General features: G+C 39.3%; 1 protein-coding gene across 2 annotated transcripts; it reads left to right on the top strand.

Moving 5' to 3' along the window:
• Nucleotides 1-266: 266 nt before the first annotated feature.
• Nucleotides 267-20,635, top strand: asip1 (agouti signaling protein 1). Of its 2 annotated transcripts, XM_074647636.1 has the most exons (4): nucleotides 267-937; nucleotides 18,005-18,161; nucleotides 19,590-19,636; nucleotides 20,085-20,635. In XM_074647636.1, exons 2-4 carry the CDS (start codon nucleotides 18,011-18,013, stop codon nucleotides 20,247-20,249), a joined length of 363 nt encoding a protein of 120 aa, XP_074503737.1. In that variant the 5' UTR covers nucleotides 267-937; nucleotides 18,005-18,010; the 3' UTR covers nucleotides 20,250-20,635. The 2 variants fall into 2 exon arrangements, with proteins under 2 accessions (XP_074503737.1, XP_074503744.1); XM_074647643.1 differs by lacking the exon at nucleotides 267-937 and having other exon boundaries at nucleotides 14,269-18,161.
• The last annotated feature ends 6,178 nt before the right edge of the window (nucleotides 20,636-26,813 follow it).

Genomic DNA, 26,813 nt, shown 5'->3' with positions numbered 1-26,813 from the left:
AGGCTAAACTACGGTGGTGAAAAATGGCCAACATTATACCTGCTAAACATGTGAGCATTGTTGTTGCCAGCATGCTAGCATTAGCATTTAGCTCCTCTGTGTCTAAGTAGAGCCTCCCAGAGCTGCTAGTGTTGCTTCAGTCTCTCGTTCAATACCAACGCATGCAACACCTGCTTGGAGTTAGACTAGTGTTGTCTGGCATTGGGACATGTTCTATGTCCAGAATGGCATTCTGGGAAACGTAGGAAATCACAAACAGAACCAGAAGCAACCGAGGCAGGTCGAGGGAGCGTGGGTTTACAGCAAAAGGAGCTTACAGTGCCGAGTCACTGAGTAACCGAACACCGCCGGCACATCTGACAGGTGAAAGGGAGGATTTCTCCTCAAAGGCCGCCGTCGGCCTCCGATATGGGCTCCAGAGGTAACACCTACCAGAAACAACACTTCACAGGAGGGTCTGGTTCACATTTATCTGTCCATCTTCTGCATAATTTGACCTTTCCCATCCCCCCCCCCAACCCACTGCGATGCTGGTCCCGCCTCCAGTACAAACCTCCCATTATGTCTTCATCATCAACAGCGGGGCAAGGTACTGCTACTTAAGCAGAGAAAAAAGAAGAAACAGAGGAGAGGGGGATAAACAGTGGTTTGAGGAAAGAAAAGCCTCATAGAGAGAGAGAGAGAGAACCAGAGACGGGGGGAATAGAGACAGCGAGAGAGAAGAAGTGAAACAGAGCAGAAAAGACAAAAACCACACAATTAGAGGTGAAGTGTGGGAAAAGGGAGGGACGACAAAGAAGGAGAGTGGTGACTTGTGGACCAAAGAGGCAGAGAAATAAAAGCGAGAAAGAAAAGTGGGGGGCAAAAAAAGAGAGAGCGGCACACTGTAGAAACGAGAGAAACTGACTGGCAGACAGCTGACCCCCGGGAACCACAGGTAAGGCCAACGGAAATTTTGATCTTATCTGGTCATGTTGAAAAAGTTCCAAGGAATTCGTTTGAGCGATGGAAATGCACCGCGAGGACACAATCACTTGTAGCATGTATGGGAAATCTCAAATCTCACTTCTTTTCTGGTACTTAATCTTGGTTATCAGAGAAATAATATTGCTGAATTTAGTGGAGATCATCTTCTGTGAGGTTGTTGAAGAAAATCCTCTCCTGTGTGCCAGCTGCTTTGAAAGGGTTTCCCCAGCTGGGGCCTGTAAAGTGCAATAAAACGCACAATTAAAATAGAAATCTGGCAACAAAGGAACCAATCAGTCTCTGATAAATTTAGCATTTTTTGGATCAACGTGTCCAATTTGTTTGGATCGCCTCCGTGATTTGACTTGGAGTGTTTTAATGCGGTTGAGAGAGAAAGCCAGAACAAGGTCGATTCAGGTTGTAAATTCTGACGGAGAACCGTAACGGTTTACATAAACTCCTGCAGTAAATCCCAGTTGTAGTAAATTCATTTCTTCACGTCTTACATGTATTTACTACACCATGTGCAGAAAATGTGAGCATATATATTCTTCCCTATTCCTGTTTGAAGCAAAGCCCCGCCGCCGCCGGGGCTCCGACTATCGACTCCACGATCTCGGTCTGTTATCAGCGATATAAAGGGAGATTGTTGACAGCCCCGTCACAATGAGCAGATAAAAGGGGGGAAAGAAAAGCGGTCGGACTCGTTATAAGTTGTGAACCCGGCTGACTTTTAGCCACTGAAGCAGCATTTTGTTATTCTAGTATCAACAGATTCCTGATCAGAGATAAGAACCTGCTAAAAGTTGTGGACAGAAGTCGAAGCTGCTGCATTGAAAAAAATAAATAAACTTGGGATTCATTTCTACACTTTACATGAAACCAGTGTCTTAAACACACATTACATTAATAGCATTATATTTATATATATTATATTATATATATATATATATATATAGTTTTTAATATTGTATTAAAAGTGTGCTTTTAATTCCACAAATATGTTAAGAATATTTTAAAATGCCGATCCAATGTTAAGGAGCTTTTTTATGACCCGTAACCTCTGGTTAAAAGTTACAAGTTTTACAAGAATTCTGTATAAAAGTCAATAAAACATTGTTTATTTCAACAATTACACTCTGGATAAACAAAGTTTTATCTTTTCTTAATGTGCTTCATATCCAATTAAAGTTTTCCTGTAATAATAACTTTATTAAATATTATTTCAAGCTGCTCTTGAATATCTGTCAGAGTAAAATAATATTGTAATTTTAATGTGTTAAAGTGAATAATGCACACAAAAGATTTTCTTTCTTGCTCATGACATAAAAATGTTTTAAAAGAAAATGAAAAATAAATAAGCATGAAAAAAAAAAAATAATAATTTTTTTTTTTGTTAGAGCTCATAGATTTCTGTCTCTTGGATTAAATGAGAAAACACAATTCCCTTTAGAACAAAAACATGCCATGTAATAATTAGAATGCATGAGTAACATGTCTGCACATAATTACGCCTTTTCAATATTGAAATTGTGAAGTTTTATGTATAATTCATAAAAGAGTTGTTATGATTTGTTGTTATAACTCGTATAATCTTTGCACGTAATCACTGAGCAATAACAGTAAAACAGCTGTAAAACATCAGCATTACAAAGCAGTAACTGTAAATATATCATTATGCATGATAATGAACAATAATAGGGATATATATTGTAGGTATGGTTTAAATAAAAAATCACAGAGTAGTGTCTTAAACACTGTATTTAATTACAGTATATTGCTGTTGCCTGCGGCAACATGATGGTCGTTATCCTGAGGAATGCTGGGTAAACAAAGTCATTTCAATCAGCAACTTGATGGTTGATTAAAGTCATCTCTCAGAAATAATACTCTGATACAAAACGTGCAACTTAAGCTTCGATTTCAATAATCGGCATCTAACGAAGAGGATCAGAAGAATAGATGTGATCTTCGTCTGACCCTTCGACAACTACGTCCAGATGTGAAACACACACTTCTTCTGCTGTAGAGAGCAGATAACAGTCGGTCTGTCGTGTACAGTGAGGACACTTTGTGATCACCATTATCGTGCTGAAATGAACATCCTGTGAGCCGTAATGCGGGACGTTTCCACTGTTTTCATTTTGTTTCTGGTGTCGAGCAACCGATGCTCTAGTAGTTTACTGCACTTACTGTAGCATACGGTGAAGTCTGGTCTGTAACAGAGGAGCGTTTGGTGGAGTGAATGCTAAAAAAATATACTCACTGTGTGTGTGTGTGTGTGTGTGTGTGTGTGTGTGTTGGTTTGTCTTGCTTTTTTATTGTTTTTTATCTGCTATACTAGATATGATATTAAAAGGAAATATTTCCTTTCTGTTAACCAAAAGGAAAAGTAAGCAGAATAAATAGTCGGTTTGATTGAAAGATATTTAAACTTAAATGACGAACCTCCCCAAATCATTTCCTTATGTATCGGTATGTTTAAAAGGCACTGAAGGGAACCAGATCAATCTGAATAATCAGGTTACACAGAAAATTGAGCGTGGTTTCATGCCCCGTAGTCTCCTGGTTACTGTGAAATCTGTGTATTCAGGCATCTGGGAATTATGGCATTTTTATTTAAGTGTATTAGTGATACAAGAACCTGCCCCTTGACTTTGTGTGTGCGTGTGTGTGTGTGTGTGTGTGTGTGTGTGTGTGTGTGTGTGTGTGTGTGTGTGTGTGTGTGTGTGTGCGTGTTTCTCCGTACTGAAAGTGCATTTACTGCACAACTGTGTCTGAACTGACTAATTTAAACTTTTAGAGGCTATTTAGTGTCGGACTTTGAATTAAATTATTTTTGAATGCAAGGATTAATTGTTACGCAGCTTCACAGTGATATATTTTCCCTCTCTGAACTTTTTCCTGCACACGCGTTCATGTAAGAAGCTGATCAGAAACCCAGCATTGTTATCCGTATATGTTTTTTTCTGGAGATATGTACCCGCGGAGACCAGGTTTCACTGATTAAGGAAACCAGGTTTTCTGGTTTACATGAAAGGAAAAGTCTAGTAATATTCTATATTTGAAATGAAAAGACCAAAACAGCAATGATCTGATCCTACTGACAAGTATTAAGTATCGTATCAGAGCCTGATGTATCTTCTTCCTCTGTGCCGTATCAACCCTGTCTCCTACAAAATTACGCTTTCGTATAACTAAACTGAATTTGCTGTTACGTTTCGAGGGAAACGTACTTTCTCCCAGTTTTAAACCGTCTTAAACACATTGTAAATTGAAACAAACAACAAAACACAACTTTGTTAGGTTTAGGCGACAAAACTACTTGATTAGGTTTAGTACAAAACAAAACCCATCATGATTTGGCTTAAAATGATTCACACGGGACATGAGCAGCGGTCTCAGGTGTTAGTTTGACCCATCAACCACCACTCCCACCCGCCCGTAGTGGACTTTCTTGGATATTATACCACATAACTTTCAACAACGGTTATCTCGATATGCTACGTTACATGCTCTGCGCGTCGCCCGTTGTGCTACGTCGCTCACTGCGGCCGTCCGCGGGCTTACGACAAACGTTATCCGCGGCAAAATACATTCCCTTCCAAACGGAACAGCGAATGCAGTTTATCTGTTTGGGAAGGTCACGGCTGCGTAGCGCTCCATTAAAAACACATCACCGAGCCGCACTGGTTCACTGGGTGACACGCTCACCGCCATTACCATGAACCCACACGATCCCACACACGCCGTCCTGCTGCCACAAACACTCAGTAGAGTACCACGTGGATTAATCCGCCGCTGAAAATAGTCCCACGACAAATGCACCGTTTCCTCCAGTTTGAGTGACGTTTGTTAAAAAACCACAGAGACCAGCTGTTTTAGGAGATTACTGAAACTATATATCTGTGAGCGGTTTTAAAGAACAGTCGTCAGTAGGAGCCAACGGGCTTTGGGGCTGAGTGAGGCAGTCGGGAAGTAGCCTATAGAATTAGATTAAAACAGCAGCAACAAATTTGTCGCTCCAGTTACACGTCTATCAGCTCTGTTTTATTTTTAATTTTCTCTTTCCTTGTGGCTTTTATCCGTTTCTTCTCACCCTCCGAACATGCTGCGATAGAATAGAAAACGAGATGTTTCATATCTCCAGGAAACTTGTTGGCACTGACAGTATTATCTTGTCGTGTCTGGTTCTGTGTTATAATGGCACGAGAGGAATGGGATGTAGTCTATATCACATTACTTCAGTAGATTCAGTTGTTTTCCAATTTTTCAAACGGCGACCCACCCTGTGGAGTGTGTTGGAAAGCCTGATGGGTGAGAAATGAAATATCAACAGTTTTGTAGGGGAGGGATGCTGACTTCAATATGCTGGACGGCATGAAAGAGAAACCCACTGTGGCGTGTTGTTATAAAAAGATCCAGAAAGTCAGATATTATCTTACTTTAAAAACATTTTTTTAAGTGTTTAAATAAAAATCTGAATTTTTTTTTTTCCCCGACGTGGAAAGAAAATATTTTGCTGATTAGAATAATTTACGTGTACCTGTGGAAGCAGCAGCAGATGAAAGGCGAGCAGTGTGGAGCGGCCCCAGATGTCAGATGATAGACGTGACACAGACGTAAAAGCTACTGTCGGGCTGATTTATCCTCCTGAAGTCGTCCCCGCAAATCTGCCAGAAGTCTCTCGCCTTTCCTTTAAAGCTTTTTTGATAACTGATTGTCTCTGCTCCGTCTAAACAACAACAAACAAACACACTTTGACCTTTGACTTTTCTATGATTGTAAAGCAGGAGATCTGGAGCATTGTTCTGTCATGTGTGTGTGAAATTATTATTGAGTTTGTTTACACTTTAATATTCACAGAGTAGCCTAAAAACACACATTGTAGCATTTATAGCTTCACCTCATTGGCAATGCTAGACGTGTTTTTCTAAAAAACTAATTTATATTGTAATAAAAAAATACACAATTACATAATCCAGGGACATAAAATACAAATCTACAATTAATGGTCCACGAAAGTCGATAAAATCGAAATGAAACACACCTGATTGTTTTTACGCACCATTTGATTTTGATCTATTTTGCCTTTGTGAGCTCATAGACATTCGACAGTTAACACAGCATGCTAATAATAAAACCGTCATATAAATAAAAATGACTTCTAAGAAGGGGAAACGATGCATAATTCACAGAAATCCAAAACAATATGAATCATATAATAATAATACATATCGGTTGAGATGAACTTTAGTCTTACATTATCAAACTGCTATCTCGGATTGGAACAACTAAAACATTTTTCTACAACAATTTATAAACGTTCCCGTTTAAGAGCAGCAGAGATTATAGAGCCAAGAAAAACTTTAAACTCCTTCACATTTTTAGCCGGTTTTCTGGTTGTAAATTTCGGAGGCATTTTAGCGTCCCCGAGATGTGCCCTGAATAACTGAGCCAGTAACTTTTCACAGACTCCCGAGCAGAGTTATTATTATTATTATTATTATTATACATTTCTAGATATTATTTGAGGTCAAATATTTAGCTCCATTAACCAATATTTTTATATTAGCATTAAATTAAATGATGTATGCGTGAATGTGAAAAGGCCCACAGAGACGGATTACCCACTCTGCAGCTCCACTGAACCTCTTCTAGCCGGTGGTTTGGGTTTTACAGCACATTTACTGTTTGATTAAGTCTCCCCGCTCTCATTAATCTGCTTCTAGCGGCAGTAAACAGCTGTTTTCAACCGCTGTGTTGGTTTCAAATAGCAAAAATACTTGTAAACATGCATCAGCAGAGGGAAAAGTAGACATTTTTTCTTTTTTAAATTTGTGAAACTGTCGTCATTGGAATCCATTACCAACTGCTGTAAATCTAAGCAGATGCCGCCCCTCCGTGAAGAAACAAGATACAAACTTTTTCAAACTTCTCTCGAGACGACAGGGGGGCGAGTGTTTGATGCTCACAATATAGATTTCTTGGTGGAATATTTCTTTGTGGGCTCGTCATCACAATGGATGGGCCGAGAGAACGCACTGAGCGGAGCTACAAAGAGACACACACACACACACACACACACACACACACACACACACACACACACACACACACACACACACACACACATACACACACACACACACACGTGACGGTTAACCAGCCGGACTGCACACAGATGTGCGGTGAAAAAGAAAACGTGAATAATTTAGTGAAGATGGACCACAAATGTGACCACAGGACAAAACCTTAACCTCAATCACAAAACTCTCCCATGAGTTGCTTTTGTAAACTTCTTATTTAGTAAACAACATATATAACAATAACAACATATAGCATTACCAAGATATATGGTCAACAACTTCTACTTTTCTATTTATTTTTTTCCGTTTTGTTGTTTTTGGGGTTGTCTTACCCATCACATGGTGGGGGGTTGTTTAAAGGCTGGAGGGGAGAATAAGAATGTCATGTCATGTTCATAATAAACATGAACAAACAAGCATACCATACTTCAAATGATCCACGTCTAGTATTACAGATATATGTAGAGGCTGATGATTTGCAGCTGTACGTATCTAACCTCCAGTATAGAACAATATACATATAATACAACATTAACAACATTTAGATGGAATTGTTTTTTTTAGAATTATTATTAAAAAAATATGATTAATATTTACATTTTAACATGAGACATTTGATGATGTCTGTGTATTGTATGAGAGCGTGTGTATTAAATTAAATACTACAGTATTTCCTAAATGATTGATGGTCAATGTAACTGAACTATGAACTCAACCTACAAAATAAAGGCCTTAAAAAAAGAAAAAGCTGTTGTCAATGTATCTTATGTCTTTAAATCGGGGGAAACTGCACATATCTAAAAAATAACTTGACAATAATTACTGTATTATTATTCCTTGATAGAGACACAACACCTAATGATATAGATTATATTGTATTTGCATCGTTACTACAAAAATAAATGTTTATCTTTGATTAATGTTAAGAGAATGTTAACTTAATAAAAACTTAATTATTATGTATTATTTCCCCCTACAGAGGAGTTGGAAGTACCGTAGTCTTCCTCTCAAACCCGGGGCCAAAAACTAGAAATAACTGTAGATGAATGCATCAACTGAAATCATGTGCGTTTTGGCAGCTGGATTGTCGGAGGCGTTGCTTTTGAGTTCACAGAGATTTAATCGAGAAAATCGTGTGGCGTGACAAAACGAGGGACACGTGTCCCCCCCCTCCCATCCACTAAGTCTCGGTCATAGGGGTTGTTTCTGTAAAGCCGCCGACAAAAACTTTCAGTTTAAGTATGAACGCTCGGTTTGATCTTTAGTAGTGTGCACTTTTTTAAAAATGTCTTTACATTTCAATAGATCACAGCCAGTATTTCATCTCAAAATAAGAGACACACTAACATGACAAGACCATTTTTAGCTGTTTTAAATTGAACGTAGATTAAATGTAATTATTTCTCTGTGTCTGTTTAAAGCAAAGAAGCGTTAAGTTAGTCATTATGGCCAATATCACAGTTTTAATTGTTTTGAAAACTGTTTCTGATTTCAAACATGTTTGTTTTTTTTGTGTTGTGTTTTTATTTAGTTAAATAAAATCTGATTCATCTCGGCTTTCCAAAGTAAGACGCTCATTTCCGTTGTTATGAATAGAAACACCAAACTCGCAGGGTGAAATATTGCAGGTTGGCGTGTGTTTTCCTGCTGGTTCTGATTCTTTGGAAACCATACAAAAAGGGGGCAAAGGAAATAATATCCTAATGCCGCCAGCAGCTTCTGCAACGGAGCAGATCAATTTAAAAATGAACGCTGCGTATTTGTTTCCACCGCAGTTTTCCGAGACATGTTTCTTCACAAAATGTATGTGTGTGTTGGAACAGACAAAGTACAGAGGAAGATCCGTGGACTAATTTCTACCGAATGCAAGTCAGATGTTTTTTTCATAGTCTGACCGTCTTTGATGTAAAAAGCTAGTGTTTGTCTGATAAATTATTATTTAATATTCCTTAAATAACCCGTCAAGCTGCCATCTTACATAGCCTTTACATCCATTTATTTTTTTTACCCTTCTTCATAGGGTCTTTGTTTGGGGACTTTTTCCTCATGGAAGTGAGGGGGTTGTAAAGCACAGAAGGTGTCGTATCCTGTACGGAGTGTAAAGCCCCCCTGAGGCAATTTGTGATTTGTGATATTGGGCTGAAAAATAAAATTGACTTGACTTGACTTGAAACCGGTACCATCTGTTTGGTTGTTCTGCTGCCGAGGTCTGTGTTCACCTACTTTCTTCACCTTAATCTAATAAAAGTGCTCCTAATCTAATCAAAGTATGCACCCGTTAATCGCAGCTGAAATCCTTTTTTCCCTTTTTAAATTGACAGTACATAATCGGGGATAATGGTGAACAGTTTACAACTTATCAGGAGATTTACAGCTACGAGTGGAAACGTTGATCCACCTCCGTATTTCATACTTTAATGAACTGACCAAGAGAAAAAAGGCGGAGAACGGAACGAGGAATTTGACTGCCTTTCCACTTTTCCTCTAGAAACATCATACTCTAGTTCATTTTTCAGCGGAATCCCATTTATGGATTATTATAATCAATACCAAAATCTTTTTGTTTTGCGGGGCTGGTATTTATACATGTTTCATGTGCAGTTTCACAAGACTTTAATGTGTACATATACGCATACACACATGTAGTCCGGTGTAGCGGACAGGCTCACCGAAAAATCTGTTTCCTGTCGGTGTTGATCAGTTAATTGGTTCATCAATTACATAAAGCAGTCAGTGGGTGACAAAACAACAAGGTCAAGAGGTCAAATGAAGTACTGTTGAGTAGTAACATTCAGCCATTTTTAGTTATGATGCTGTCGAGAGAAATTACGTTTTTTCTTTTCCATTATCATTTTTTTTTTTTTTGCTGTAAAATTGTAGTATTTTGTTGATTTTTTTCCATCAAAGTCAAATGATTTTTAAAAAAAAAAAATTTAAATTTTATATTTAATGCTTGAATCATCAAAAAGTAATGAGTGAGAGCCCGACCATCAGTTATAATTTACTATTATTATTATTTCACAATTATTTCTTAATCAAACGAAATGGTATATTTTGATACATTATCAAGATCAAAATTTCTTAATTTTTTATTTATATATATAATTTTTTAGCTTGGGACATCAAATTTAATTACGACGTCTAGATGGTAAAATAGCTGGACAAAAAAAAACATTTGTTCAGACTTGATTATGATCTTCTTATCAAAATAATTCTACTAAACATCCACTGTTCTGTCACTATTAAAAACAACAAAACAACGAGGTCAAGAGGTCAAATGAAGAGCTGTTGAATAGGAACATCCATCATTTACAGTTGCTCTACACATGCTGTAGAGAAGCATGACATCTTTTCTTTTCCATTAACTGCTTTTTAAAAAAAATAATTTCTTGTACCATTGAAGTATTCTTAAATATTTTTTGGGTGTAAAAGTGTAGTATTATCTTCTATATTTTTCATCAAAGTCAAATGCTTTTTCCCTGTTTGAATCATCACACATTATATTAATAATAATATGTTTATTTAATTTATTTTTAATGTATTTGTTTATTTTTAATTACATAATCAATTATTTCTTAATAAAATACAACGGCACATTTTGATCAACATTTTTTAATTTCTTTATCATTTAGTTGTTTTTAGCACGGGGGGAGGGGGAGAGGGGGGCATAACCTTTTATTTGACGTCTAGATGGGAAAATCTGAACGTTCTTGATCTTCTTATCAAAATAATTCTACTAAACATTCACTGTGCTGTAAATATTAAAAACAACAAAAAGTCCAGTACAAACTAAAGTAGCATGAATAATAACCAGCTCCATTCAACCACCACAAAGAGAGGACTATTGCTCCCTAAATAACTCTTCAGTAATAACTTTATGTATCAAAGAATACTGCAGCGTATTAAAAGATGTGTGTAAACTGCACTTCACAGGAGCTCTCCCTTCAGCACCACATAACCACCGAGTCCAGAGATGCAGTGACAGTAATATTTCTCACATGAGAAAAAACAACAAGAGAATGGTTTTAGGTTCCTGAACTCACAGCCTGAGGTGGCAGACGGTAACGGTGGCAGTTTGTCGGGTCACGCAGCCTCTCGAGAGCCATTTCTACTGATCGAAACTGTTTTCTCTTGTTTCTTCAAATCCTTTCCTGTTCTTTTATTGTCGGTCTCATGATGTACGTCTCCTTTCGAGTTTGACAAAGGCTGCGTTTGGCTTTGAAATATCAAACTTTTCCAAATGTGTTTATTGTTCTCCTGAAGTCCTTCATCAAGGTCTTCCTTGCAGCTCATAATCAGCTGGTTTATCCTGCATATCGTGAATATTGGACTTTAAATCTATTTACATCTGTATTGCAGCGTTATTAATTTTTTTACAAAGCACTGGACATTATAGAGATCAAACTTCCATGAATCCGAGAGGCCTGATGAGGTAGCCGGGGGGCTTTTTGCTCCCCAAACGAATTAGAAAACATCACATCTAAATCAGGACTGAGAAAAAAACATCAGCCGCTGAGTTTTAGTCACATAAACATATCGTGTTTTTTATTAATTCGGTGATTTGCAGGTCAAAAGATGCACATAAATAACTATATTTCAACATGCGGTTCCTTCATACTGAAATACGGTTATTTAAACGCAGTTAAAATCTCCAAATTACCTGGAATGATTGACTGTTTCTACTGAGAAAAAATATTGCAATGATACGCCGCGTTCTTGTCCCTACAGTCTGCGTCTCATATCTGGACAGCAGAGCAACTAGACCGTGCGTTTCATATTTTTGCCCGCACATCTGCACATGTTTTTGTTGCTTGTTAACTTCCCCCACTGAGTTTTTGTCATTGAGTCATTGTTCACCTCTTTAAATCATCCCGCTTTGAAATGGATCAATGCACTAAAGTGTGGTTTCCAAAACCTCATGAAAAACAGCCACTCTGATCCTGTGTTGACGCTTTAAAGTCGAACCAGACGCTGGGCAGGAGATGTATCAAGGTGGTTTGAGGTGCTATTTAACATATACAATGTGTCGGACATTCTTGCTCGATGCTTCCACTGCTTTCAAAGGGACTGCTTAATGCTTTAAAAAATCTATTTTTTGAGTATCAAACATTTAAACCCTAGGTGGCTGTAGAGAGTTTTGTTGTTTCCTGCTCCTACAAAGAGCAGCGACTGTGGTCAGCTGACATTCGTGTCTGTTAACAATTGATTCCGAAGCTGTCATGGATGAAAAATTAATCACCATGTTCCCTTAAAGGCACCATGAGTAGCATTTGTAGGTTGCGGTTTGTAAACACAACATTTAAAGTTGGACCCTCCTCACCGGCTCACGCCCACCCCACTTTGACCGCGGTTTACCGTTACGGCGCTCGCCAGCTGGTGAACACCAACCCCCAGATTCACTCTCGTTTTAGCTTTGACCGCTTGGCGTTTCGCCCTCGCTGTATTGGCAGGGTTTATTTTCGGCATCGTGTCCGCCATTTTCTTAGCTTCCTCTTGGATGCGTGCTTACGATCGGGCACCTGGTCGCCACGTTTTTATGGAAGTCGGCGCCCAGAAACATCCCCGAGCGAACGCAGCAGAATAAGAAAACACAGGCTGAGGGCTGCAGGGTCTCTGCAGATACAGACACGGCTGCTGTGCATTCAGTTCCTGTTAACCCACTAGAGGTAGCCGTAGACCGCAGGATGTCTGCATGTTTGGGAAGAATTGAGAGAAGAAGAAGAAGTTAATCTCATGCAAGTGTCTCGCTCTCTTACTTTGTAGTTTGGATTTCTTGGGCTGTAACAACCTCCTCACACATCTCGTGGGTCATAAAAGGGATTATTTATGTATGAGTCTACATTGGAATATTCTCCTCATTCTGCCTTTAATTGGATAAATACACGGTCCACAACATGTCTCTGTTTTTGCCATTTTTTTCTTTTGTATTTTGCCAGATTAGTAATGACACAGACTTTGAAGTCCACACGTCACCGCTGCGCCATTTTCCAATTTGTATCAAAAGAAATTGACTGACTTTTATCACAAGCTGCAAATTTGTGCAAAAATGGTGGACCGTGGAGCTCGTGTTTGTCATGATTTTCAACGTCGTCTCCTTTGAGACATCAAATCATTTTGCAGCTGCAGTTTGAGCACAGATGATGTTGGATTTTTGTCACGGGACTACAAAAATGATTGTTGGGCGTTGGGGAGGGAGCTTATTTCACCATGAATAACTAAAAGAATAAACTTAGTCCAGGTTGATTCTGGTTATTTTTTGCTCACCGTCTATGCACTCATGATTTTGTTCACTGTCCTTACAACACATCTATGAGTCAGACTTCACATTTTGTCAATTCAAACAAAAAAGAAGTTATCAGGAACCATAATTACAAGGACAATGACACACACGCACACCTATTACAAATGAAAGACATAAAACTATAATACAGTCCATTTAGATGTAAAAATATTTCATCCCAATGCCTTGTTGTGTCTTTTTCATAGAGTCTATGTAAGCCTTTGTATATCACGGAAAATATTAATAATTCACAAATTAAAAATGTTTTTAAAATGCAATAAAAAGCCCCACATGTTCAACTGCTTTTCTCTACACGATATATAAATGAAGTTGCTCTGAAGTTTCAGTGTGTTCAATAGACAGACAGATGATGCAAAATTAGGAATTGTCAAATTTATGGAAAAATTTCCCAGCTACTTTTCATTTTGAATGAAGAACTGTTAATAAATAAACATCTACTGCTGCCTCTGACTGAGCAACGTGTCTGACGAAGCGCTGATTGCAACACTTAGCCTTTCGTTAAATTACTTAAAATGTTTTATCCCATTACAGGAGGTGTTTATATTGTTTAGTCTAGCGTCTGGTAATGGGCCTAATGAAAAACAAGGACTGCAGCCAACAGGCCAGGAACCTGCAGCTAAATTAAACGCAGTCTCCACAACACCCGGCTGTGAAGGAAAAGAACAAACGAGAGAGGAGATTTAACAACTGAACGCTAGATGAAGTTGTAATCAGTTACAATAAATTCCGATAAAAGTCTGGATGAAAATCACTGGAGCATAACGGAGGGAAGAAAAAAAGAGAGAGAGAGAGAGAGTGGACAAACCATCTGGTGTTTCAACAGTCAGCAGCTCTGACTACACTTCCCACAGTGCTGCAGCCCTGCAGTTAGCTGCAGCCCACACTCTTATTCCTGTTAATTAGCTCTAGAGCAGTGTGAAAACGCTTTATGCAGAACTGATTTAATTTGCAGTTGTAGTTCTAGTAAAGACTGAAAAACATGATTTCTGAATGTCAGCTCTGTATGTTTAAGCATTAAAAGGATAAAACTGTGTAATATGTCCCCACTGCAGAGAGGCTCATATACTGATCTAACATTGGATTATAATAACACAGACAGGTGGGGGACTGCTGACGCAGATTAATAAATTCCAGTTCAGTTAGAGTACAAACACATGAACACACACAAACTGGTGTTACAGTTGATTATGGTGATGGTAAAACATGCAGGTAAAAACAGTGTGAAACGCAAACTCGTTTTAACGGCACTAATTTCTTTAACGCAATAATGCAATCGATATTTCAGAGGTTGTAGCGGCTCGGTTTTAAAGCTAGAGTGAAGATACTGGTATCATATGAAACTAGAAAACCTAATGAATCCATTGGTACCAACTGTGTCATACTAGCTTGTCTCGAAGGAGGTTCAATAACGCTCCAAACTCATCAGTTTATCAGCAGACAGTTTTTAAAAAATATGGAAGTGATTGATATTCTGAGCTCTGTTTAAAGAAACAATAATTTGACATTTCGGTGAATCAGAAATGTTGAACTATTCATTTAAAGCTTTAGTAGGCGAGATTGGAGCAAATATGATTAAAAAATGTTATCTTTATAAAGCGGTCGCTATATCCTGACAGTAGTGCATGAAACAGGTAACCTGAAAAAAATCGGTGTGCCTCTGTGTCCTCCGGTGCTCCTAACGACATCTGCAAGATTTCACAGACCGGAGGAAAACAAGCAGTAAGAGCTGATCTGAGGTCTGCTGTCCAGCTGCTGTCTATGAGAGCCGGCTGTCAATCACTTTGAACTCCGACCAAACGGTCAAACTAGGCAGTGCTGATCAAATATGAATCAATATTATGTCACGTTAATGTCTATTTCTCTCCTCAAATGTTCTCAGAATCATCTTGTTGTGCAAGTTTAGCTGTAAAATTAGAAAGTTTGTGACGCCACCGCCATTGTGAAATCTGGTGAAGGAACGCCAATTTCCGGTCACATGACCGGAGCACAGCCAATATATATATATCTTTTTTTATTTACTTATTTATTTGCACATATATAAAACTGCACAAATTCCAGTCAATGAAAAAACAAACAAGAAATGTATCAGGAGAGGTCAAGAAGCCACAGGCTTATACAAAGGACCTCTCCCTCCATCCCCAGGAGAAAAAACAATAACAAAAAGGGAAGATCTTAACTAACATAATTTTAAAAAATACAATAAAAGTTAAACAACAACAACAAGTACACAAAATGTGCAGAAAAACCTAACCAAACAGTGGAAAACAATCGCATAAAAACAATGAAATACATACAAAAAACAGTACAGAAAAAAAGAAATGTATCTAAACATATCAAAAGATAATTAGATATCATTAATTAAATGTGATGATGAATTTCTTTTAAAATGTTCTAATGATAACGAGCTCTTGATCACATGTATTTTGGTGTTCCATATTTGTACACCAAGATATCTGAGGGAGTACTGGCCATGTTTTAACGCTCTCTCAATGAAATGACCTGTGATTGGTCAAAGTCTCCCGTCACGGGCTAGATGTTCTAAAGCCTGAAAACAGAGCCATGAGGAGGAGCAGAAGTCTAGTTATCTCTCAGAACACTTGAATTACAATATGCTGAAAAGTTATTATGGAATTTTTTGCCCAATGATGCCAAAAATATACTGCCTACTGCAGCTTTAATGGACAGTTATAAACATTTACTTATTTATTTATTACTGGTTTTTTTTTTTAACCTTTATTTCAGGGAAGTTTCAATGAGAGGAAGCCTCTCTTTTCGGTGCAAGAGCACCTCAGTACAAGGCCACAGCCAGGGCTTAAAAATTAGAGAGGTCCAGAATTTTTATATAAGGGTTGTAAAATTGAACGCGATAATGCGCTAGCACAAATTCGTTTCAAAGCGACGTTTCTTTAACACATTAAAGATTGAACACATTGTGATTTTTAGATTGTAGCAGGCTCAGTTTTAAAGCTAGAAACTAAGCTCCTCAAAGTTCTCCATTTTCTCCGCCCATCCTCGTCCACGTCGTTAGAAAAATGTGGATGTGCACGGACAGACGAAAACCTTCCACACGTAACCCCCGTGAAAGGGCTGCTTCTGATGGTGTGACGTCACTTTGGCCGTGCATAAATCACGCTTAAGCCTGTTTAGAAGCCTGAACTTTTCAGCAGCTATCAAGGTTACTCAGAAGTGAATTGTTTTGATCAGCAACATATGCAAATCCCAATTTATAAATTATGGTCATGTTGCAGATTGCACCTTTAAATTGCACTGAAATATTGTAAAAAAAAAAAAATCAAAGTGAATAAAGTTTGGCGAGTGGCTCAGTTTTTGAGTCAATGTTCACTTTGCTTCTCATTTGAAAAAGACAAATGTCGTCAAACACTTGAAGTTTCTACACACCTGAGTATGTAACCGGCGTGTCGGAGGAGGCACGGCTTGAAGCAAAAACGGGAAAACTTCCCGCATTTGTAAATATACGATACTTTGGTCAAACGAAGCGCGAAAGCGTTTCCTCACTTTCATTTAAAAAAAAAAAATAATAGAATAAAAAGAGACAATAATAGCCTCTTTTCTTTATCATTACTCAATAGCCAATAGCCATCCTCGTTACAACACTGGCTGAACCCAAACTCCCAGTTAAATATGTCCTTAAGTCTGTTTTAACACTGTCCAATTGTCTTATGTCTTTTTGTAATATTATATTGCATCAATAAAAAAAACACACACATGGCGAACACACACATTTCAAGTATTCACTGGAAAAAATAAATAAATAATTCAAAACAAAATCTATAAAACAAATGCAAATGACTTTGTTCTGCAGTTAAAAGTCACATAAAATAAATATTGAAATATGCATGTTCATAACTCTTTTTCACGTCTATGCAAAAAGTGAATATCACACAAACTATTGTTCTACTTTCAGCCGACAATTTTCAGCAGCTTGGTGCTCATTCCTACGACGTCGGAGGCCACAGCTGAGGGGTTTAACACGGATGACGTCCTGCGGCAGCCTGTGACAGCAACGTCATCGGACAGCAAATGCCAAGAACTTTATAGCAAACATGACCACACTGTTATCTACAGTAAGAATTGAGCGTCATTGTGTCAGATTTGCATCAGGTACTGGTTACCGCTTCAACAAAACACCACCTGGCATTTATCAAGTGGGTTTTTTGCGGATGGCAACACACATTGGAACGATTCAAAGAGCAGCAGAGGTCAGACTGTCGCTGTAAACCTGCTTCCAAAATTTCCAAGCAAACAAACGGTTGATGTAATGCTGAGTTGTGGGCAAGCAAGCAGCGAGACATTCAGGTGACTCACAACTCTATTAATGTGCCGAGCCGTAGCAGAGAACATTACCCTCAGGTAACCACATCAAACAGCTTCAAATGGGCGTGGCATGATGTTTCACACAAACAATGTTATCTATCAAGACTTAATAAGGAGGATATTTGTTGAGGTATCTCAGTCCGGACCAAAGTGGTGGACCATCTGACGTTATAGTAGATTTCCCTCCCAAACCTTCTACTAAGGTGATGATTGGAACTCAGTCGTTAGTTAATATACTTTACGTGTATTCAAAAACGTAAACTTAATATACTTTAAATTTAAAATATTAATTCCAAGTATCTTTTTGTTCCAGAGAAAGATGCATCCCTCCCTGCTGCTTGGCTGCTTGGTCCTCGCTGCTGACTACTTCCTGGCCTCTGCCTACATGATCCCCGACGACCGACTCTTCACCAATAGGGTCGTTGTATCTAACGCGCTGCCTTACAGCCCTCCTCCTGTTCTCATTGTAGGTAAGTTTGAACTCTACAGTGCTTGAAAGTGGGAAAAAAAATAAGTGCCAGTACCCTCTTCTTCACATGATGGCGTGTGTGTCGGCCGGTATCGGCAATCTCTTGTGACTTATTCCTATTTATTCATTATTTCTTGAAGCATGTTAAACCGTGTCAGTCATAATCAGCTGTGGTTTTATTGTTTTATCATTATATACCTGGGCTATGCATCTTCTATAGTAGCTCTATAATACTCCAATAGTATTCTAACTGAAACATTATAGGGTTAAGGTGTTGTGTTTGTATATTTACCCATAGTGTTAATAGTTAAAGTGCTTTCCTGTGTTATTTGTGGCCTATAGTCGGGTATCATTCAGGTTTTAAGAGCAGTGTCCCAGTCAGGATGCTCCTACATATTATACAGAGACACTTTCTGAATTTCTACAATGAATAAAAGATTAAAGGAGATATCGGGTTTTTGATTTAAAACTGTGCAATTTTACATCATTTTGGACCATTATTATTACTAGTTAAATTATAATTTCTATTATTTATCACAGCCTTCGTCTGAACATTTAATTCTTCTGGAAATGTTCACCCTAAAAGAGCAGATTCAGAAAACTTTTAAATAATGCTTCATTCATTATATTTGTTCACAAATAAAAAAAGTTCACTAATTATTTTACAAACAGGACGGGAACATCGTATAAATAAATGACTGCACCATCGTTCTCTAACCTCCCTCTACCGTGCCGTGTGTCGGCTCGTCCAAATGCTCCCCACATAGTTTTTATGCGCCGTTACGAATTGCTATCATGAATCTCCCAGAGAAGCTGATATGGAGAGGGCAGAGGAGAGTACCGGCAGCTTGTGAGAAGTGCTGGTAAGCAACAAAAAGTCCCGGTATGCCAAGGAGTAAAATGTAAAAGTGCCGGTACAGCGTACACGGAGGAAATGCAGCCAGTGCCGGGAGAGGTCCCACTGGAGATCCTCCCACACCGGGCAGCTGTCCCTGACCAGCTGAGTTGAATTCCCCCGACCAGACTGCTGTTGAGAAGTGTAATAATATTTTTGGTTCATTACGAAACTGGAAACGCTGCCTCAGACGAAGTCAGACAAAAACGCCTCATCACTGTTTCAGCTCTGCTCAAGAAGGAGGCGGGGTGGAGCTACGAGGTTTCGTCGACATTTAGAGGATCCGATGGCAATACGAGATTTAGTCACAAGCTCTTTTTAATACTTTTCATTGGTTAAATATTTGTAGAACCCACAGACTGACGTAAAGGTTGACCAATAGCACTGAGTTATAAAAAACAGATATAATTTTTCTGCCTGAAAATGAGGCTAGGTTCAGTTCAGTACCATTTATCATCCTGTATGCTGATGATGCATTTTGTTTCTGCTGTGAAAGTTCTAGCAGCATCTTTTCTTTCTATTCTTCTCTTTAAGAGTTGCCGAAAGTGAAGAAGAACAAGAAAGGAAAGAAACAAAGAAAGGTATTACCCCCCAAAAAAAGAAAGTTTTTGATGATGTGTGACGACAATTTATTCAGAAAGCATGCTAGCTGTGTCTATTGCAAAATTATTAGATGATACACAATACGAGTAAATCCCTATCTTCCTTGTGTAACAAAATAACTCAAAAGGTCCACTTACTAGCTTTCACTAAACTTCCAGCTGCCTCTCATTGTCCTGAGCTTCCTGTTGCGAGAGCAACAGGAAGCTTAGAAAAAGATAATAAGTGGATTATCTTGTCACACATAACTGTTGCCAAAGTCCAGAATGAACTCCCATGCTAAAAACATATTTCATATTCTCTCACAATGTGGCCATAACAGCATTTTCACTCAAAACACATTCATGTTTCCATCTTTTTTATCTTAAGTTGCTGTTCCAACTGTATGATCACATGTATTGTTACCGCCTCTCTCTTTCTTTCTCTCAGGACAAATTCGGTGTGAAGAAGCGCCCTCCTCCTCCTGCTGACTGTATTCCCTTGTGGGGAAGCTGTAAATCTCCAACCAATGTGTGCTGTGATTTCTGTGCTTTCTGCCAGTGTCGGCTCTTCAGAACAGTCTGTATCTGTCGAATGGGCAACCCTCTCTGCTGAACAGAACCGACCCAACTCCGAGCTAACAGAATAAAAAATTCATGCTAAGCAATTGACTTGAAGTGAACACCGTGAGAGGTGAATCGCTTATAGTCCTTGGTTTGTAACTTTGCCTAAAACATTCTCTGCATGAAAGCACTTTATTACAGAGGACTGCCCCACAGTGAACTCCCCTTTATCTTACAGGGTGTAGGCCTACTGCTTATAGGACTGCTCACAAATTAGTTTTTATTGTACTTTGAGCTTTTAGCATGCATAAACTGGATATGTTTGCTAAAACAATTTTATATATTGCTTTATTTTTACACAGAAATACATGAATGCGCAGTAGCAAATATTTTATAAAGCTTTATAATAATAAAGTCCATGTACTATGTTTTATATAACAGTGTCTTTGTTTTATTTAATGTCTAGACCAAAGTGATATGAATTCACATATATCTAAAGGATAAGGTTTCAACCAATCCCAGGAAAAGACCATAACCAATATGTATTATAACTTCTGCCCAGCTGTGAGTCGGGGCCGACCATGTTGAGGAAGAAGAAGAGGAAGATGAAAAAAGGAAGCGGAGGAAGACAAATGAGAATAGAGAATAGAGGTTCTGTTATCATTAGACCTTAGCTAAAGGCATTAGCATGTTAGTTTTGCCTCGCCCAGGTTTTGAACTCACAACCTTAAACAGTAAGGGCAAGTTAACAATCTGTGTGAGCTTACTGTGAAGTGAGAAACTACTACTTCACACCACAGAGTGTATATAAAGATGGACGACGTGTCTCCTCTTCCTCCCTCTGTACAGAAGTGAAGCCAAAACATCCCTGATACGGGAGCTGCTATCTTGAGATTTTGATGACATTTGGAGCCAGAGTCTGTTCAGTAATGATCGGACGGTGGAGCCGCAGTATCGAGGTTGTTCCGCCCGGACCGATAACGAGCCGAGCACGGCCGCAGCTTGTCAGCTAGAGAGAATCACAGCTGCCAATCAGGACGTCTCACCCTCTTTTACAGCATCAAATAACTAATTAAAACCAAATTGATCAGAAAAATGAACACTTGAACAAACATCAGCGTGATAAGAACTACCTAAAATGACAGAAACCATCTTTGGGTAGAATGTATTTAAGGGGTACTTTGACTTTTTAGTTTGTCCCATGTCCCATCCGCTAACATGAAGGAGGCGGGCTTTATCATCCAGATGTTTTGCCTTCACTTTTAGGGAGCTGTCATGTCGTCCATCTTTATATACTACAGTCTATGGGTCACACTATGACTCAGGCAACCGCCAGAGTTACATGTAAAGGCAGATTTCAAACTAGTGTCAAAAATCAAGACAAAATATTCAGAATTTGCGTACTTTATCTAGACAACATAGAGATGTCTGGAATGTATCGCTCCATAGCTGATGTTTAAGGATGCTCTATTTACATTGACTGCAATGGTTTGCATGAGGATAGAATTAATTATACAACTAGAATGGCTCTCGGAGAGCGCAGACCTCCGCCGAGGTGCCTGACTTTAAAAACAGATCACAGCTCACAGCTGGCGGTACCGTGAGGTGGTCGGCTTATTATTAACATGCTGTGTTTCCGTGTAACGTATCGGCGGATGCCTCTCTCACTCAGCAGCCTTGTTATGTCTGTATAACGTTACACTACGTCGTCTCTCATCCCGTCATCTACCGTTTTTTTCTTTCTCACCGCGGACGGACAGCAGCTGCCGCACCTCGATGTCTCGCCACACATCCACACACGTATCTCTCTGCTCGAAGAAGGAGGCGGGGTCACGCGTCATCAACTCATCATCAGTTACACTGTTCCAGATCCCCACCAAAATCTAATGAATTGTTCATTGTGCTACACCCCACCCCTCCAAAAAAACGTCATTCAAATCCATCACAAACTTTTGGAGTAATCCTGATAACAGACAAACAAACAAACAAACCAACGCCGGTGAAAACATAACCTCCTTGGCCCGAGGCCTTTGGCCTTGGCGGAGGTATTATGAAATTTACCACACTACATCTATCGTAAACATGAACATTTTGACATTTATTTCAACACGTTCACCACAGTGCCACTTTCTTACGCCCCCTTGGCATCACTTTAGGTTTTGGTATCAAAGGTAGGTTTAGGAAAAAAACAAACACATGGTTGGGCTTAAAAACGACTACATTTGTAAAGTGAAAATGTAACTGAATGTTGTGAACACGGGACACAAACAAACTGCTGATTTTTGACGTGAAAGTAAACTTTCAGGAACGCACGGGACACGAACAGCACCCTGTGTGTCGTTTTGCTCTTTAAACTACATCACCACACTCCAGTGCCATCTCCCTATAAGTGTTTGGTGATGCACTGTGGGTTAAATTTTTGATAATTCAACAATCTGTCTGGATGGTTTGTGGAGGACATTGTGAAGATGCAGCATAGTAGGTTTGGTGTCAATTGAGCAAAAAATGTGGGAGGTTTAATGAATGTTTGACATCATAAATCCTGCCAGCTCGAAGCATCTGAGCATCTGCTGACTTCGTTAGTCGTTAGCACGTACGGCTAATTTGTTATTCATTTTCAAAGACGGTTGCTGTAGTGCAACCATCAGGACTATTCGCCCACAAGGTTGACGGAGTTTGGCATAGGACTGGACCTTAGTGCAAAGACTGGTTTATATTAATGCATGGGAAGGCAGATTTCCTGGTGGGAAGAATAACAATACTGACGAAAACAAGAGGGAACGACAGAATAGCTGCAGGGAGGCCCCTAATAATTAGTCCATCTGGCAATATTTTACGGGTTCCTCAATTTGTCAGTGGGACTCAGATCAAAGCTCATTAGTTCCCAACTAAGTCTTTGGGTACATCTTTAAAAAAATAAATAGTTCAGTACATATAGGAAGAAATAAATCTTTTGTTGGGGACTATTTTAAGCGGCGGATTAAACCACATTTGGTGCTCTAGTGAGTATTTTGCGGCAGCATGGAGATGAAGGAACATGCCACCCGGTGGGCTCATTAAAGGTTTATGGCAGAGAGGGAAGAGAAGATATATCAATACTATATTGGCTGAAAGAAAAGATCCAACTTGTCAATAATTCATCCATATGAAGGAAGGATGAACTGGTGCTAATGCTGAAAAATGCATCTAGTTCAATAAAATCTAAATCGAGCCAAAGCATGGGGGCGTAGAGTGTGTCTGAAGTTTCTCCAGAAGCATTTTCTTTTTTTATCTTCCCATCATTTATTACATTCTTTAATCAGTGCTTTAACTTCTCATCTCATCTTATCATCTGTGTTATGTTACTGAGGAAAATAAATCCACCTCAGGAGTCAGCTCTTTGGGTTTTAAATCACTGCCCGACTGCTGGGCAGATAACAAACATATTTCCCTGGGACCTTCAGGCTGTGATTTCCAGTAAGTAATTGCAGCATTATGATAAACACATGCATTGTCACATTCCCCTTTGGCGATAAATAACGAAGAATAATGAAATGTTAGCGAGAACTGTGGCCTTTTAATGATAGCTTACGGTTGAGTATCGGTTGGATTGGAAGGAAAATCTGGCCTGGAAGAGTAAAAAGAGAAAAAAGGTCTCTCCTCCCTCGACAACCATCTACCAAGCGACCTTGACTGGCTGCTCAGCGTCTAACAACAAACGAGCTGTTGAATGAGAGGATGAACGCACAAGTCATTTAGTACAAAACTCTCAGCAAAATGAATGTAATGTGAAGCATTTAAATCCCACCGTTGCCTGTATAAATGAATGTTAAAATGTGCTTATGAGCCCATTGAGGTTTCTGTTTATTTATAACAAAGTGAGAGCCCTGAGGAAAGACATTTATAAAGTCAGTCAAAGGGAAAAGTTAAAGCTTAAACCTGCATCAAGTGTAATATTTTAGCCCAGTTGCACAGCAGTTTGTGAAATAATCACAAAATGTAATGATTCATGTACATAGACACAAATATTACATTTATTTTGTGATGGTCAACATGAAATCGATTCGTATTTAATCCACGTAATTGTGAACCAGGAAGTAAAGAAAGCTGCAAACGCCATGTAGGAAGGAGGTCAGGGTGGATGGGTGCGCCAAAAAAACACCAGACTTTCACCCAGGAGACCGCTGTTGGTGAACTAGAAGTCAATGTTCATTTATTTGTCACATTACTTCCGTAAGTTACGCCACTTCCGGTGTTATTATAACCTAAACCGCCATCTTTTCCTAAACCTAACTAAGTAGTTTGTTGCCTAAACCGAACCAAGTTGATAAAGTGAGTGTGAGCTTTCCCTTTCTGGTTGCCAGATTATAAAAAAATGACGACCAAGGAGGATTTGCCCCATGGTTACCTGGCTCAGATTGACTCGATCAGTTTAAAGGCAGTACTGCCACATTCCTCCAGTCCGTCCTGGAGTGGGTTTAAAGGCATCTGGTTTGGAAAGAAGTGGGGCAGAAGGAAGAGGAAGAAGGATGATCACAGACAGCTGGAAGACAGACAGAGTTCGGGAAGGACGAGTGGTGAAGATGCTGAAATACTGACATAGAGACAATCACACAGAATCGCGTCAGGGTCTGCCGTTTTGCGGATTCAAAACTGTTAATAGTTCAATAAAAGAGGAGATCACCTGAAGACGATTTCATTTTGAGTGTTTGAGTGAGGAGTTATTGTTGCCTCTTGTTGCCATTAGGGGAAATCCCCCACTATAACTGTGGTTCTCTCCAACCGGTGGGCGTTTTATGCCCTCAGGGATCAGTAATGAGCCCATTACAACATGGTGCACCACAATGAAGTGAAGATACTCGAAAACTTCCTTTGACAAGCAACACAAATTTGAGATGTATGCTTTGTCTAAAGTATTTAAAAATTGTATTTTTCTCTTTAACGAGAAAAGACTTCATAGACGAAGACTAACAGGCAGAGACGTACTGGGACTGAAATTCAGCCCGGGACATTGAGATAAAGAGGGCATTTGTGTGAGCGCCCAGAGGGCGAGAGCGGAATTTTTTTTGACAGTAATTTTAGCAATATTACAGTTTTTTTCTGGTATAAAGAGCATCTTATGATTCTGAAGACCTTCAAGACACTTGAGGATGTCTTGTTGACAACTGCCTCCTGCCTAGATGAGCTGGACCACCAGTCACAGTTCATCATGTTCACGATGAAAATTACTGAGCCAATCAGATTTCAATAAAAATGATGATCAGTCAAAATTAGGAAGGTCCGCTCGTATCACCCCTCAGAATGGAAGGTATTAGACTGGCCCAGTCTGACAGGCAGCGTTGTGCTCTGTGCTGTCTAGAGCTTTGAGGTCCCGGCTGGGCCAGGCCACGGCTGAGGACTATACAGTAACTACTGACATCGGACATTGAAAAATAAAAACTCCATGATCGCCAGCCGGTTGGAATGGATCAGCCATTCGTAAGTCTTCCCCAGTCCACTCCTGCAAACTGGTTGGTTTGGCAAATGCACATCTGGTTAACTTACCCAACTCAGATAAAGGGCAGCACAAGGCTGCTTCTCTAAGCTATGGGAACCATTTGGGAAACCTCCAAACGGGGCCTAAATGTGGGATGTCAACACAGCAATTAGTGAAATAGTCACGAAATTTAATCAATTTGATTCATTTACGTACACATGAATTCTCCTTTTTTTTATTTTGTGACATTTAGCACAGCTTTCAACAACAAATTTGTCATGCTTTTTCCTACGTATGTCCAGCAACACCTGATGCACGTGTCAATTTCTGCTCCGGTCTTTTCAAAATAAAACTACTTAGTTAGGCTTCGGCAACAAAACGACTTAGTTAGCTTTAGGAAAATATCGTGATTTTGGTTAAAATAACTCCGGAAGTGCTGTTACGTGACAAATAAATCAACTTTGACTTGTGGTTTCACACGGGACACAAAGTCCTTTGTTCTTTGACCATCCAGCCCGACCTCCTCCCTACACGGCGCTCGCTGCTCTTTATACTTCCCGATTCACAAATATGTGGATTACATAACAGAATTGATTTCGTGCTGACCATTAGGGATGTGATGGTGAGGAAATATTCCCACTGATTAATAAACTTGTGACAACACTGGACTTACACCGGACATTTTACAAGGAAAGATGACGGTCAACATGTGTAGCGTTCTTACTTTGATCTTTACCGTTGGGTGGTGGTGTGTCTGGCCTCTCCGGCTCAGCTTTTGCTGCAGGGCCGCAGGGGTCTACCCTGTATTTCTGTAAAAAAAAAGCAAAACAGTGGTGGGTATTTAATGTAATCGGTGTGTGCCCGACCACCGTGTAACACCGGTAACACGAATACCACGACAAGCCTCCTAACCATCAGGAAATAAATGTGAAATTTGTGTCTATGTGCACGAATCAGTACATTTTGTGACTGCTGTGTGACTGGGCTGGATATGTGCCACTCTTGTGCAGCTTTGTCAGAAAGTACAGACCAAAGCACAAAACGCTAATGGCGTCGGACGCATGTCAAAACCCCTGCGGCTGCTATTGTTCTCAGTGTAAGCCAGTACACCGTTGGCACAAGTCATCGTGGGTTGACGCCATATTTGACTGTTCTATTTCC

The sequence above is a fragment of the Sebastes fasciatus genome, chromosome 1, assembly GCF_043250625.1.
Source record: "Sebastes fasciatus isolate fSebFas1 chromosome 1, fSebFas1.pri, whole genome shotgun sequence".
NCBI classification, from domain to species: Eukaryota; Metazoa; Chordata; class Actinopteri; order Perciformes; family Sebastidae; genus Sebastes; species Sebastes fasciatus.
Note: the sequence above shows the minus strand (reverse complement) of the source record. Positions and strands in the feature narration are given on the sequence as shown.